The 15,185-nt window shown below is 41.9% G+C and overlaps 1 protein-coding gene across 1 annotated transcript in view; it reads right to left on the bottom strand.

Moving 5' to 3' along the window:
- polr1a (RNA polymerase I subunit A) overlaps window positions 1–15,185 on the bottom strand; it is a 57,473-nt gene that overhangs the window by 13,789 nt on the left and 28,499 nt on the right. Inside the window, 4 exon segments of the mRNA XM_051954947.1 lie at window positions 4,968–5,135; window positions 11,861–12,060; window positions 12,816–12,913; window positions 13,228–13,351. Coding sequence (XP_051810907.1) covers window positions 4,968–5,135; window positions 11,861–12,060; window positions 12,816–12,913; window positions 13,228–13,351 — 590 coding nt within the window.

Here is a 15,185-nt window from a genome sequence, read left to right as displayed (position 1 = left end):
TGAACTCCCCAGCACAGAGCCTCGGCCATAAGGAGCTGGACCCCATTCACCCACCAATCCCAAAAAACGTGTAACACCCCTTGTCCCCGCTATTCTGTATCTTTGCTCCCTAACAAAGATACATTTTCCCTCCCCCGTGACTAAGTGCTCTAGGTATAATGTGGTGCATTAAAACAGGGGGAAAGACAGGGCGAGCGAGAGCCCACCGACCCCCCTCTCCCTGCCTGCCCCCAGTAAGTGGATGTAGTGTTGCAATAAAAACAGAGGGCAGGTGAGGCAGGCGAGAGGCGGGCAGAAAGTGGACACAACCCAAAACAGGTTGGGCCCCCCTCCCATTACTACCACCAACTCCCCCCACCCACCCAAGAGTTGTGTATGTAGTGCAATTAAAATTGGAGGACGGGAGAGGCAGGGGGGCGAGGTAGTCGCTCCCCCACCACCCCCGACTCCAAGAGCCTTAAGTGTTGTGTATGTGCCCCAAGGTGAAAATATGTACAGTGCAATGTGTGAGTTGTGAGGTGCAAATTAAGAGGTTAGGCAAATGGGGGCCAGCTCCACCAGGCCAAGACAAAGTGGGGGGAGCGTGGGAGTGGTGCCAGTGGCCCCCCCAGCAGCAAGCCCCAGGACTCACAGGCAACGACCCAGACCAACCCCCCGTGGCCAGGCACGCCGAGCAGGAGCACCGCCCCCGGCAGACTGCAGAACAAGAGCCACCGACCCAACGCCCACCGAAAAACCCAGCCCAGGCGGACCCCCCCCCCCCCCCACGTAATGACCACAGGACCCCCCCAGGACCCCGAAACAGCGGCCCCCAGGCCCATCCCAGGCCCCGACCCACCAGAGGAGGCAGGACTGGCACCAGACGACACCCTCCATGAGGAACCCCAGCCCCATGATTACACCAGAGACTGCCCCATCCAGGCCTGGGCCCCCACACCAAACTTGTTAATTGGCAGGTGGGCCCGTGGGCTGCGGCATCAGGGCCCCCAACCCAGAGGCAAGCCAGGCACCAGTAGCGGACCGCCAGGAGGTCGGAGGGGGACAAGCGAGGCGAACGGAAGAGGGAAGGGGCACGGGGGCGGACAGCAGGAAGGAAGAGGCATGGGTCCGCTGCGGAGGAGTCCCCCACCCCAAAGCCCCGGGGCCGGCCAAGGCGCCACGGGGAAGCGGCTAGCGCCATCCCCAGACCCCACTGACTACACATAGATCCAGCAGCTCCGGGACACAGGAGGCAAGCCATAGAACACCCCAGCATGCCATGAGGAGACCAGGCCAGTGGGCCCCACAGGGCAGTGGGTCCGGTCTGGGTACCTAGATGGAAAGTTGCCCCCGACTACCATAACCAGAGTATAATTATCGTCTCGAGGTCCCAGGAAAGTGTACTATTTTAAAAGGAAGAGAAAAACAACAGACAGAGCAAAGGGCAGCGCTACTTTGTGTATTGTGCGTGTGTGGGTGTGGGTGTAGGTGCATGTGTGTATGGGTATTGGCAAGCAGAAAAAAAAAGAAGTAAATAAACAATTATGGTGAGGTGAGATTTACGTTTTTGTGCTTTTAGGTGTGCAAAAAAAATCAAGAAAAGGTGACCAATGAATTTGATTATCTGCAGTGTTGTTGAAAGGAGAAGTTAGATTTTCCAGGGAGATGTAGTCAGAGAGGAGGTTTTTCAATTGGGCTAAATGTAGGGAATTCCTTGATTTCCAGTTTAAGAGGATAGTTTTCTTGGCGATGGTTAGGGCCACAAGAAGAACTCTATTTTTGCCTGTGTTAAAGTTAAGTGAAAATACGTCATCAAGTAAGCAGATACCAGATAGTAGCAGATAGTGGGATGTGACTTTCCAGAAAGAGGGATAGGGACTCTGTGACCTTTTTCCAGAACTGTCTAATGGGTGCACATTCCTAGGTGGCATGATTATAGGTGTTAGGACAGTTTTGTGTGCAATATGAACATGTTTCTGTCCTGAAACCCATTTTAGACATTTTATGTGCAGTGTAGTGAATTCTGTGAATGATTTTATACTGTATGAGCTGAAGGTTTGCATTTTTGGTCATCAAATAGATGTTTTTTAAGATTGTAGCCCAGAAGTCGGCATCAGGAGCAATAGAGAGTTCTTCTTCCCATTTACTGGAGGGCAATGTAATAGATTTATCAGTCTGTAGTATTATTATTTTATATATCTTGGAGAGAAGCTTTTTTGGAGAAAGGCTGTTAATAAAGTCCGTAGCTGATGGAGGAAGAGACAGATTGATGGTGGTAATATTAATTTTGGATTGGACAGATGATTTGACTTGTAGATATTGTAGGAAGCTATTGCTCCCAATGCCAAACTCCCGGACCAGGTGGTGGAAGGGGACCAGGGTGTTACTGTGAAAAATATGTTTAAGATGTGTGATGTCTTTTTCAGTGCATGCATGTAGGTTAAGTGTTTATTACTTTGAAAATTCAGATTATGCCAGATTGGAGTAAAAGTGGATGGTGCGAGGCTGGAGTTTGTAATTTTGTGGAATTTCCACCAGGCTGTCAGTGTCGAGGCTATTGTCCCTGCTTTGAAACAAGGATGATGCTTGTTGGTTTGACTGAGGAATGGGAGATCTGAAATAGTTATGTCTTCACAGATTGTTTGTTCTATATCTAACCAGGTGATATCTGATTGGATTGGATGTGTCCATTTGTATATATGTTGCAGTTGATTTGCTAAAGAGTAGTGGTGGATGTGTGGAGCATCTAAACCTCCTTGCAATTTTGGTTTTTGAATAGTTGCAAGTTTGATTGTTGGTGTTTTGTTTTTCCAGTAAAATTTAGTGAGCATTGAATCTAAAGCTTTGAACCAGGTTAGAGTTGGGTGACTTGGAATCATTGAGAAAAGGTAATTTATTTTTGGGAGTACTTTCATTTTAATGATTGCTATTCTTCCTAAAATGGACAATGGTAAGTTCATCCAGCGCTGGAGGTCACTGTCTATTGTTTTAAGCAAAGGGGTGAAATTTAGTGCAATTAACTCTGACAGCCTGGAAGAAATATTAATGCCCAGGTATGTGATGTGGCCTGAACATAAAGGGATGAGTGATGTATGACATGCTGCATCCCATCTGGTGCTGTGTAGTGGAAGAATAGAGGATTTGTTCCAGTTTATTGAGTAGTCTGAAATCTTGGAGAATGATTCAATGACATTCACTGTTTCCTGCAGGGACGATTGAGGGTCTTGTAAAAACAGTAAAATGTCGTCCGCATACAAACTAATCTTATGTTGAATTTGGGAGGTTTGAATTCCCGTAATGCGGACATTCTGCCGTATGGCTGCGGCTAAAGGCTCTATAAAGATGGTGAATAGCGAGGAGAGAGTGGGTATCCCTGCCTCGTCCAGCAGTGCAGCGTGAAACTTTGTGAGGTTAGTCCACTGGTGGTGACAGTGGCTGAAGGAGAAGTGTACAGAATTTTAATCCAGTGAATAAATGAGTCCCCGAAGCCAAATTTTCTAAGATTGGTGAAGAGAGTTTTCCAATTTACTCTGTCAAAAGCTTTTTCTGCATCTAATGTTGCTACGATGGTGTCTACCTGTTGTAATGATGAGTAATGGATTTTTCAAGTTTTTTTTGAGGTACAATAAGCATTTTGTAGCCTAAAAAATTGAAAACAATATAAAAAATAAAATAATAATTAATTGTTGCTCTGCAGTGTGTGGGGAGGGTTTATAAAGCCTTAAAATATATATAAATAACTAAATAAATATGGTCACTACTCACAAATGTTAATGCCACAAATTCACCCTCTCATGTATTTATTATATCGATGTACTATTTATCACTTTTAGCCAATAACTAATCATGAGACTGCAGTTTTTATAGCAAGTGTGAGTATTTTCCTAGCCGCGCTAGACAACCCACAGCAACAAATTGAATTCTCTGCCAGGGTGGGTCTAGTTACCCTCCATAAGGCTCGAGGCTGGATTCTCCTAAAACTGGCCGGACCAATCGTCATGAAGTGTAGAGTCAGAAGGCGGGCGTAACGAAGTGACGACAGAGGCGTGACGATTCTGACAGAAACAACCGGCGCACAATAAACAGTTATCTTTCGACTCGGCTTTGGCCACAGCCCTTAAAGATTTGAAACTAAAATTCAACTTGAAAGATAAACAAAGGACGGCACTGAAGTGTTTCATTGAGAAGAAAGACGTATTTGGACTTATGCCGACGGGATATGGCAAATCCTTAATATACCAGTTGGCTCCGCGGCTCCGCTGGTTGGGAAGCTAATGGGACTTAGCCACACAATCCGCCGGTGCGCTCGGAACCACGTCAGCCTATTCGTTGCGTTGATTGGTTGTATACCTACCCAATTGCTGCAGAGGGATTTGATAGACAACCTTTTAGCCCGCCTCCCTCCCTGTCGAGCTTCCCTAGACCCTTGTGCCGTCAGAAACATGGGATCTAGCATGGCTAGGCTAACAGACTCCACTATGATGCAGTTTTTCACTTCAGTTCTCTTTTTGCATTTTTCAATTAACAGATTTCATTTTTATCTCATGTGAAATGAGAGCACACATTATATTTACTGCAATGAGCCAATAGTTTGGTTTCCTATTAATGCTAGGTCAGTCTCTGTGTCTCTGTTTTAATCACAGTTTACTTTGAAAATGTGCCACTCTTGGTTTGAACTGTGGGCTGACTCATGTTAACAGGGCAAGTCAACACATTGATTATACAGGCATGCAACAGTCACTTTCAGTTTGACTTTCAGAGGCGTGGAATCAAACAGTGGACTAGAAAATGCTTTTTTAGTTGATAAAGTTCATTTCTGCAACATATTAAGATGCCAGAAAGGTAGAAAAACCTTAAGAGTCCTAGTTTTGGTTTGTAAAGTTACTCACAATAAGTAAGATTTTGCAGTTTTACAAGCCCCCTGTAAGTCCTGGGTAATTACTTTATACGTACAAGAAAGGTAAAGTTTAGTAAGGAGGTGTCGTTACCGAGGAATTCCCAGAGTGACGTTCATCTCTCCTCTGCCAGCGAAGTGGAAGGTGTTGAGGGTCATCTGGGTGGAGGGTTCTCCAATGGACTGAGCAGCCAGCAGACCAACGGCTTCACCCGGATCACACAGAGAACGCTGCCACTTGTAGTGCAGCAGCTGGCGAAGGCTGTAGAAAAGAAGAAACATTTTACAGCAAAGGAGAGAAAGCACAGCAAATGTCAGATCTGAAGAGAACATGTATTGACATGATTATTTAAATATTGATCACTGTTGGAGTCACATGATGTTGCCGAGGAAGATGGCTGCCTAGAACTTTCCTCTTTGAAGATACTCCTGATTTTCATGAACATTTCATTGTTTAGGCCCTAAGGAATAGATACACACGTGGACAAAATTGTTGGTACCCCTCAGTTAAAGAAGGAAAAACCCACAATTCTCACTGAAATCACTTGAAACTCACAAAAGTAACAATAAATAAAAATTTATTGAAAATTAAATAATCAAAATCAGCCATCACTTTTGAATTGTTGATTAACATAATTATTTAAAAAAACAAACTAATGAAATAGGGCTGGACAAAAATGATGGTACCCATAACTTAATATTTTGTTGCACAACCTTTTGAGGCAATCACTGCAATTAAACGATTTCTGTATTTGTCAATGAGCGTTCTGCAGCTGTCAACAGGTATTTTGGCCCACTCCTCATGAGCAAACAGCTCCAGTTGTCTCAGGTTTGATGGGTGTCTTCTCCAAATGGCATGTTTCAGCTCCTTCCACATATGTTCAATGGGATTCAGATCTGGGCTCATAGAAGGCCACTTTAGAATAGTCCAACGCTTTTCTCTCAGCCATTCTTGGGTGTTTTTGGCTGTGTGTTTTGGATCGTTGTCCTGTTGGAAGACCCATGACCTGCGACTGAGACCAAGCTTTCTGACACTAGGCAGCACATTTCTCTCCAGAATGCCTTGATAGTCTTCAGATTTCATCGTACCTTGCACACTTTCAAGACACCCTGTGCCAGATGCAGCAAAGCAGCCCCAAAACATTACGGAGCCTCCTCCATGTTTCACCGTAGGGACAGTGTTCTTTTCTTCGTATGCTTGGTTTTTGAGTCTATGAACATAGAGTTGATGTGCCTTACCAAAAAGCTCCAGTTTGGTCTCATCTGTCCAAAGGACATTCTCCCAGAAGCTTTGTGGCTTGTCAACATGCATTTTTGCAAATTCCAGTCTGGCTTTTTTAGGAGTTTTTTTCAGCAGTGGTGTCCTCCTTGGTCGTCTCCCATGAAGTCCACTTTGGCTCAAACAACGACGAATGGTGCGATCTGACACTGATGTACCTTGGCCTTGGAGTTCACCTTTAATTTCTTTGGAGGTTGCTCTGGGCTCTTTGGATACAATTCCAACGATCCGTCTCTTCAATTTGTCATCAATTTCCTCTTGCGGCCACGTCCAGGGAGGTTGGCTACTGTCCCATGGGTCTTGAACTTCTGAATAATATGAGCCACTGTTGTCACAGGAACTTCAAGCTGTTTAGAGATGGTCTTATAGCCTTTACCTTTAAGATGTTTGTCTATAATTTTTTTTCGGATGTTCTGGGACAATTCTCTCCTTCGCTTTCTGTTGTCCATGTTCAGTGTGGTACACACCTTTTCACCAAACAGCAGGGTGACTACTTGTCTCCCTTTAAATAGGCAGACTGACTGATTATGAGTTTGGAAACACCTGTGATGTCAATTAAATGACACACCTGAGTTAATCATGTCACTCTGGTCAAATAGTTTTCAATCTTTTATAGAGGTACCATCATTTTTGTCCAGGCCTGTTTCATTAGTTTGTTTTTTTAAATAATTATGTTAATCAACAATTCAAAAGTAATGGCTGTTTTTGATTATTTAATTTTCAATAAATTTTTATTTATTGTTACTTTTGTGAGTTTCAAGTGATTTCAGTGAGAATTGTGGGTTTTTCCTTCTTTAACTGAGGGGTACCAACAATTTTGTCCACGTGTGTAGGTGCGTGTGAAGTGTTGAACAACAAGTCTGCGAACAAGTTTGATGTGTTTAGACAGTGTTTTAATCTCATTCATGGCAACCACGTCGAAGGGCAGAGCTGCTAAATCCCAGGCTAATGTGGCTAACAGTAACAGCTAACAGTACCCAAGGCTGTATCATCAGACGAAGCAGCTGGCTTGGCCATGAATACCCTGGTGGGACTCCAGGCTACGTTGGAGAAAACCATGCAGGAGATGGCGCAACTTAGCAGCATACTTAAACAGCTACAAGAGGATGTCTCCAGTGTTAAATCAGCGCAAGCTAAAACTAGCACGGATATTAACAACATACTCGAGCGGCTAGATGAAGCTGATGACCGGTTTCTGCATATGGAGACGGAAAATGAGAGGCTGTCTGCTGAATTACAGAAGACAGAGAAGCAATGTGAGAGGCCTATCCAAGAGGCAGAGACCAGGGAAAGGCTTATGAATCTACGACTGATTGGAATAAAGGAAAATGAAGGGGACAATCTGAGGATGCTAGCTCGTCAGTGTATTACTGAGGCACTGGGTGTGCAGCTGGCTGACAATGAGATACAGCGTGCTTTTTGCCCTGGACCACAACCAGCGGAGGGAAACTCGTAGCCATGACCGATCGTTTTAAGACGAGGTACAGGCAGAATACACCGCTGGTCTGGAGAGGCTCAAAGATCTCACTCTTCCCAGACGCAACGAAAGCTGTGATGGAGAGGAGGAGGAAGTTCGCAGACGTACAGAAGAAACTTCACGCAATGGACATACGAGTCACACTCGCTTATCCTGCCAGGCTCTTCTTCACCTGGAAGGGGCAGAAGATGTCATTTGAAGACCACAAGAAGGCACAAAAGTTCCTTGAGAAGGAGACAGAAGGTCCGGAGTGACTGTGGGGTAGGCTTACCTCTAAATGTGTGACAAATGGTTAAATAGTATTGGTTTCATGTATGTACATTCCTAATTTTGTCACGCAAATTACATTATTGGGCTTTCCTAGTCTTAGTTTCATTAAAAAGGTTCAATATTTCATAATAACCTTCATGGAAATTGTGGTTATAATTCACAAGTTCTGTTTTCTCATTTTAATAACTGCAATAACAAGTGTTATACCTAAGAACTTTAATAGGTGGGGTTATTTTGTTGCATGCAGTAGGGCTTAAATAACTTACTACGATAGGAGGACTGATGGGTAACCACTGCTTAGGGGCTGCATGGACCAGGTAGAGGGTGGGGTTTCCCTCAGGAAGAGGAGGGAGCAGGTTTTGTGGGGGATTATGGGTCAATGCTGGGGGTGGTCATTGTTGTTTATCCCAGTTCTGGGGATGTGGTTGAGAACATTTGTTGAATGTTTTGTTAGGTTTATGGCCGTTTTGTATTTTCTTTTCTCTGTTTGTTTTTTTATATTTCTGTCTGAATGGTGGCACTACATTTTGATTTATAACGCAAATGAGCATACAAGGGACCAATAGTGATTATATCAAGGTGATTTCGTGGAACATTAATGGGACACAGAACATAACAAAACTGAAGAAATGCCTTCTCTATCTTAAAGCGAGGCAGGCAGACGTTGCTTATCTCCAAGAGACCCATATGAAGAAATCGGAGGCAATGAGACTCAAACGAGGATGGGTGGGCCATGTTTTCATAGCTCATTTGATAGCAGTAAAAGAGGAGTTGCAATACTTTTACATAAGAAACTGAACTTTGTTCTGCTTAAGGAACACAAAGACGAGGAGGGGCGACTTATATGTATTGAAATTGTAATTAACGGGAGGAGACTAAATTTATGCAATATTTATGCCCCGAATGAAGACAGTCCCAATTTTTTCCATAAGGTCAACAGGCTTTGGGATCATTTGAAGATGGTAATATAATATTGGGAGGAGATTTTAATCAGACTCTTGACCTCGTATTAGATACATCTAAATATTCTCCAGCCCCAATAAAAGGCAGACAAGCACTGCATCAGCTCCAGGAAGATGTTGGAGTAGTTGACATCTGGAGACTAACAAACCCGAATAAACGGGAATACACCTTTTATTCTCATAATCATAAATCATACAGCAGAATTGACTATTTTCTAATTTTTAAGAACTTGGTTGAAGCTGTACAGGATATTGCCATTGGTGTAATAGCACTAACAGACCATGCCATGGTAGAGCTCAGTATTTCTACTTGTCTTGAGACCATCAGGAGTAATAGGTGGAGACTTAATAGATCCCTTCTACAAAATACTGTATTTAAACAGACATTAGAAGAAAACCTTTTTTCAGATTAATATTGGCTCTACCCCCAGAATAGGCACAGTCTGGGAGGCTTGTAAGGCATTTATATGGGGGAAAATTATTACTGAAGCATCGAGAAAAAAGAAACAAGATAAACAGACAATGATAGGATTGGAGAATGAAATAAAACAGAAAGAAAGAGAATTGTCAGAGAACTACAGTGAGGATTTATTGAAGCAGGTGTGAGAGCTGAAATATAATTTCAATGGTATATACAGTAAGAAGGCTCAATATGCCATGTTTAGACTAAAATGCAGCTTTTATGAGAGTGGAGAAAAATGAAATATATTTCATTTTGGTTGATGGCTATGACTGGTATTTATATTGTAAGTGACAATTTTGTGGTATTTTCTAAGATTCACAAGCATCATGGTACTTGTGTCCAAACTTATGGCCATGGCTGTATTACAAAAACTATAAGCCATGAAGAAATGGGTGTTTTTCAGTGGGACAATTCTGTGAATGTGATAAAGCAGAAGCTAAACGTTGTCATGCATCAGTGGTGAAGCTAAATAAGGAAGATGGATGTGCATGGTAACAACTGCAGGAAGTGAACCTAATCACAAACTCATTTCTGGCTTTACAGAATTAACTGCAGCTCATTAGGAAGAAAATTGTTTGTTTTCTGCTTCAGCTTTCAGAGTTACCAGGCGATTTCTATAAATACATCGTGGTAGTGAGCCCAGCCCAGCAGAAATGTACTTATATTTTTATACACTGTATACATGCAAAGATTTAATCAACAATGTCTGTATAATTACCAATTTTAAGCTCAGTTATATTTATAAAAGTCCAAATAAAATGTTCATTTCTGAACACAGTGGTACTAAAGTTTTAATTTAATTTTAATTTGTAAGGTCCTCATTTTTCTATGTTAAGTTCTGAGATGACATGTGAATTGGCACAAAATTAAAAAAAAAAAAAAGAATTAAATGAATCTTATTTTGTCATAAAAGGAGGGTTACAAAATATTTGGTAGATCCATCAATGTGGTACTTTTTAAAATGATCTTATTCATGTTATTTTCTTATTTCTTATTCTTGTTTTCCCAGTTAAAATCTTATTTCATTGTTTATTTAAAATGTGCAGTTAAAGCTGGTTAGGGCCGTCACAGTATCAGATTTTCACAGCCAAAAGCAGTGACGAAAACAAAATCATTACAATATCTATAAATGAATAATAAAAATTGCTATCAGTCATTTATTTTTGACTTCGTTTACTGTGTTTTTTATCTGATTGAAGATGAAGAGTCTGTAACCATGAACTGTGTTTTCAATATTAGAGTGTAACCAGATAATTACTGGCTCTGGATTATTAACCCCTTAAGCTTCAGTGTACCGCCAGCGGTACACCTACTAATTTGCATAGGAATTTCAAGAATGTCCGACGGCTGCAAACGCGATTATACAAACACTATACGCCGATGGAAAGCTTAGATTCTCATGAATCCGCCGGTATAAACCACTTTCAGATGCGATTACCACAGCGGGTGAGAAAAACACATTTGTCCGACAAAAACGAATATCCATCCATCCGTTCTCTATACACGGCTTCAACGCACACAGCGCGACTCACATTTCCGGGTTCATTATTACACATAAAAAAAAAGATTCCACAAAAAACGGCCATAATCCAACCTTTTACATCCAGATAACACAAGCCAGTAAACTATTTTGTCCAAAACATGTCCTGAAGTCGGTATAAAATCCCCGAATCAGTCATTTTCAAGGAAATGCACCTCGCGATGCCCGTCCAATATTCCCCGTATTTTTCGTAATTTTTTTATTTAAAAATAGAATATTAGCGATTTTTTGTACTGAAAACGGCTGGAATTGACTGAAGCTTAAAGGGTTAACCACGCCTGACGTGTACATCAGCGGGGTTACTGCATTCGCTTCGGTATCTGGCTGGCTGGGTAAGTATGTATGTGTGAGTGTATGTCCGTTCAGATATCTCTGCAAGTGCTGAAGTCAGGATAATCAAACTTGGCACTGAAGATCAGTCTAAGGTCCCCTGCTCAGTTGTGGAGTTAGAGGTCAGCAGATCAAGGTCAAGGTCACAGGGGTCACTTAGCACATTTCTTGCATAGTGCATCATTTGTATAGGAAGGGATATACGTAGGATGATCAAAATTGATACAGAGTATCATGCATGGGCGTGGTTCTGTCCTCTACTGAGGGCTCGTCTAGTTTCAGATACGATCATATTTGCATTATTGCCATGATATCAACACTATGTTTTGTACAGATCATTGTTTTTTTTTTCCAGTACTGGTATATTTCAACACCCCTGATGTTTGTAAATCTGTGTTCTTCTAACATGTTGCACTGTGGACAGGTTAAAATCAAAAATAAGGAAGGCTACGGTTTTCTGTTGCAACCCCTCATTCATTTTGGTCATTTAAGGTGTAATCCTGAGAAATAAGAAGTCAAAGAAATACATTAAAACTCCACATTTGCTCACTGTAATGTAGCAACTGTAGCTGTGAAATGTTGAGTTGACTTGGATTTAATTAGACGTTTCATCTCCATACTGTTGTGTTGTCTTTTCTAGTACACACATATTTTTGCAGTCAGTACCTGTGTGTGTCCACGCTGTCTTCACTCATACTGCCTCTGTTCTGCAGGTACTTCTCTGTGATGTCGTGGAAGTTTTCAGACACTGATCCAAAGCAGACATCGGGCTTAAACAAGCCCAGCGAGGGCTCAGGGCAGCGGGAGGACTTCCTGCTGTACTTTGACCTGCCGGCTTCATCCAGATCACGCCACTGCTGTAGGAGCTGAGGAGGGAACAGAAACCACAGTTTGGGTCGACGAGACTCTACATGCGCTTGTAAAGAGCTCGTATACGATGGCAGAGTATGATGGAGTCCTACGATACAATCAATGCGTCTTTGCCCCAAAAGCAATCATGCATTTTGGTTCTTGAAAAGATTTATTCAACGTCTTGTGTAACTACTGTCTTTAACACACAACTGTATCATGCTTTTTACACTGAGAAACAATAGCTTGCACAGATGATTTTGGGATCTGTAGCCGATTTGAAATTGCTCCTATTGACTTCCCTGATTTAAGTCAATGATTTTTTTTTTCCAGATCTTTGCTGAGCCAAGATGTTTTCCACCGTAGTGTTTGTGGCTGAGTCTAATGAGTGGAATAAAGGGGCGTATTTAAATTGCCGTAGAAGAGTCAGCAGCTGCAGTCAACTGCAATCACTACCAAGGAGCTAAGAGGCCATGCTGCTATGGAAATATGATTAACACAGCTTTGCATGAAAAAAATGACAATTCAAGTTGCTGTATGTATATTTTTTTTTACCCATTTTGACATTCTTCCAGACGACGTAGAATAAATCTATAAGAGCACCAAAATGCAGAGGTGTTTTCTTGTGAAAAAGACACGTGTTTTATCGATATTGTCATAAAATATAAAGAGGTACAGGAGTGGTCTTTACAAGCGCATGGAAACTTTTGTTCATGACTGTATGTCCTCAGGCTGGTGGACTTTAGATGCTCATTTTGTTGTGCAGAAATACCTGAAGTACAGCAGGATCTCTGGTGGAGCCGGGCGGAGCTTCTTGTTCAGTCTGTTTTAGTTTTGCCAACTTCTTCTGAGAAAACAGCAGGAACGCTCCTGAGAGATCAAAACACACACACACAAATATTATACAACAGATATTCACGCAGGACAGGTAAAACTATGGTATGCAGCAATTCACTGTCCTGGATTCTCCTGATCAAACTAATGACTCCTACTGATCTACAATAGCTCAAGGTGATGGTTCAGTTTTCAAAATAAAATGTGTCTGAAATGCCAAGTTAAACAATCAGGGTTCAAGCCACCTTAAATATACAGTAAATCTAAAAAATGTGATTACATATCAGGCAGGCATCAGCACAGCACAGATATAAGATTATTTTACTGCCAAAGCAAACGTTGTTATCTACCTCTCCGTGGACAGGCCACCTCTCTCTTTGCTTTCCATCGCTGGATGGCTGCAAAGTGGCTGCTGGCAGTCTGCGGGTCGAAACGGGCCAAAACCTCATCCAGACCCTGAGACCGCCTGATGACCTGGTAGTAGGAAACACAGGTTTATTTATTATCTATCAAACAGGAAGTTGTGTTCTAATCCCTGTTTTATTCAAACAATGACAACAGAATCATTGTTTTCAGAATAAAGGAGACGCTCGCCCACATCTACAACAAACCAGGATGGAGTTAAAAAACAGTAAATCCAAGGGAATATAGATTAATTTACATCTTCATCTTCAGCAAAAGTCCAAATACGGTATCCACTGTAGAACGACAACATTTTTTTCTCTAGTGTAAAGCAGATATTTATTGAGTTTTTCTGTCTGGCTGCTTAAATAAAATTAGATTTGTTGTAGTAGTGTTACTGTACACATGAAATCTAATCACTTCAGTTGATAACAATGATGCAACAGACAGGAATGATAATGAAAACACAATCTACTGTACTCAGAAGTGACTTGATTACATGGAGTCACTGATACTGCAGTGTCCTTGGGCTTACCAATACTACTGTTCTTTTGGACTTTAATGTTCATAAAGTAGTATTATATTTATACAAATGAAATTAAGCAAAGCTAAGAAAGTTCTTGCTTCCTGATTGTAGTATCAGACTGTCTAGAAAGCTAGACTGAATTCCCAAAAGGTCAGGCTGTCTCTGAAATGTCACCAAAACAATAAAAATGTTTGTGCAGATTCACAGTGGGAGCAGAACATTTCAGAGCAACACACAAAGATCCAAAGACCCTCTCCCAAAGCTGTAATTTTGGTAAGACGCCATTTCAGAAAACAGCTAACCCAAAATTCACCTCCAAATTGAACATCTGCTGATCGGACGTTTGCTAATAAAGGACCGTGAACGGTTCAACAGGATGCCTCCTACCTCCACCGCGACCTGATAAGGGTCAAAGTGTGAACTGTGAGGAACACCTCAGCAGGACTGGCATTCTGATCTCCCTACCGAACACACAGAGCTTGGTATGTAGGATAATGAACTGGACAGTTTAAATCAGAACATTAAGGAAATGCAGCACCACTGGAGTGATGATCTGAACTTCTGATTCTAAGTTAATGAGGACCAGGATGGAAGAAGAACACACTGAATCTGAAGTGTTTGTGGGGAAGAACAAACAAAACACCAACACCCCTCCTCTAAAAGACACAGAGAGACTTTATACTCTAAGTGTATATACTCACTATGCCTTATTTTTCTTACTATTGGAGGCATGTGCTTGTGTTATAGTTACGTTATGAATGTACTTTAATGTAGCCTAAAGTCTACAATCTGTAAGTTTATTCTTATGTTTACACCTTTTATTATTATCTCAGAAAAACACATAAGATAAACATATTGTGTTTGGTATCATTCTAATCACTTATTCTGTGTTATTTCAGATCTGTGATCACCATAAACGTTGAACAACTGGATTTGTACATTTAAGAAATTAACTAAGAGTAAGTTTTAAAGGTATCGGTCCTCTGACCTCTCCTGGAGAGTGAAGCTCAACACCACCCGTTGGGAGGAACACATCCATGATTGGTTAGATGTTGATTTGATTTTGGCTCCAGAACTTTCTATGAAGAGGAAAGGCACTGGCATTCAAGGCGATTTGTAAGAAAGGCTTGTAGAACATGGGCAGGGATGTGATTTGAGGAAAGTGAAATTATCTGAAAAATTCAGCCGGGGGTCTAAGGGTCAGCGGGTCCAGGGCAGCGCCCAGTAGGAGGACATGACGTATGCATACTTAATTAGGCAGCTGCGCGCGCAGACCCGGTTCAAAACAAAGCCTGTTTACCTGGCCAAGGCGTGATATTGCAAGCACATATTACGCTAAATATGCCTTCTTGTTGTGCTGTCAGCTGTCAGAATCGTAGT

Source organism: Acanthochromis polyacanthus, chromosome 10 (genome assembly GCF_021347895.1).
Source record: "Acanthochromis polyacanthus isolate Apoly-LR-REF ecotype Palm Island chromosome 10, KAUST_Apoly_ChrSc, whole genome shotgun sequence".
Classification (NCBI taxonomy): Eukaryota; Metazoa; Chordata; class Actinopteri; family Pomacentridae; genus Acanthochromis; species Acanthochromis polyacanthus.
This window is presented reverse-complemented; position numbering and strand designations above follow the sequence as displayed.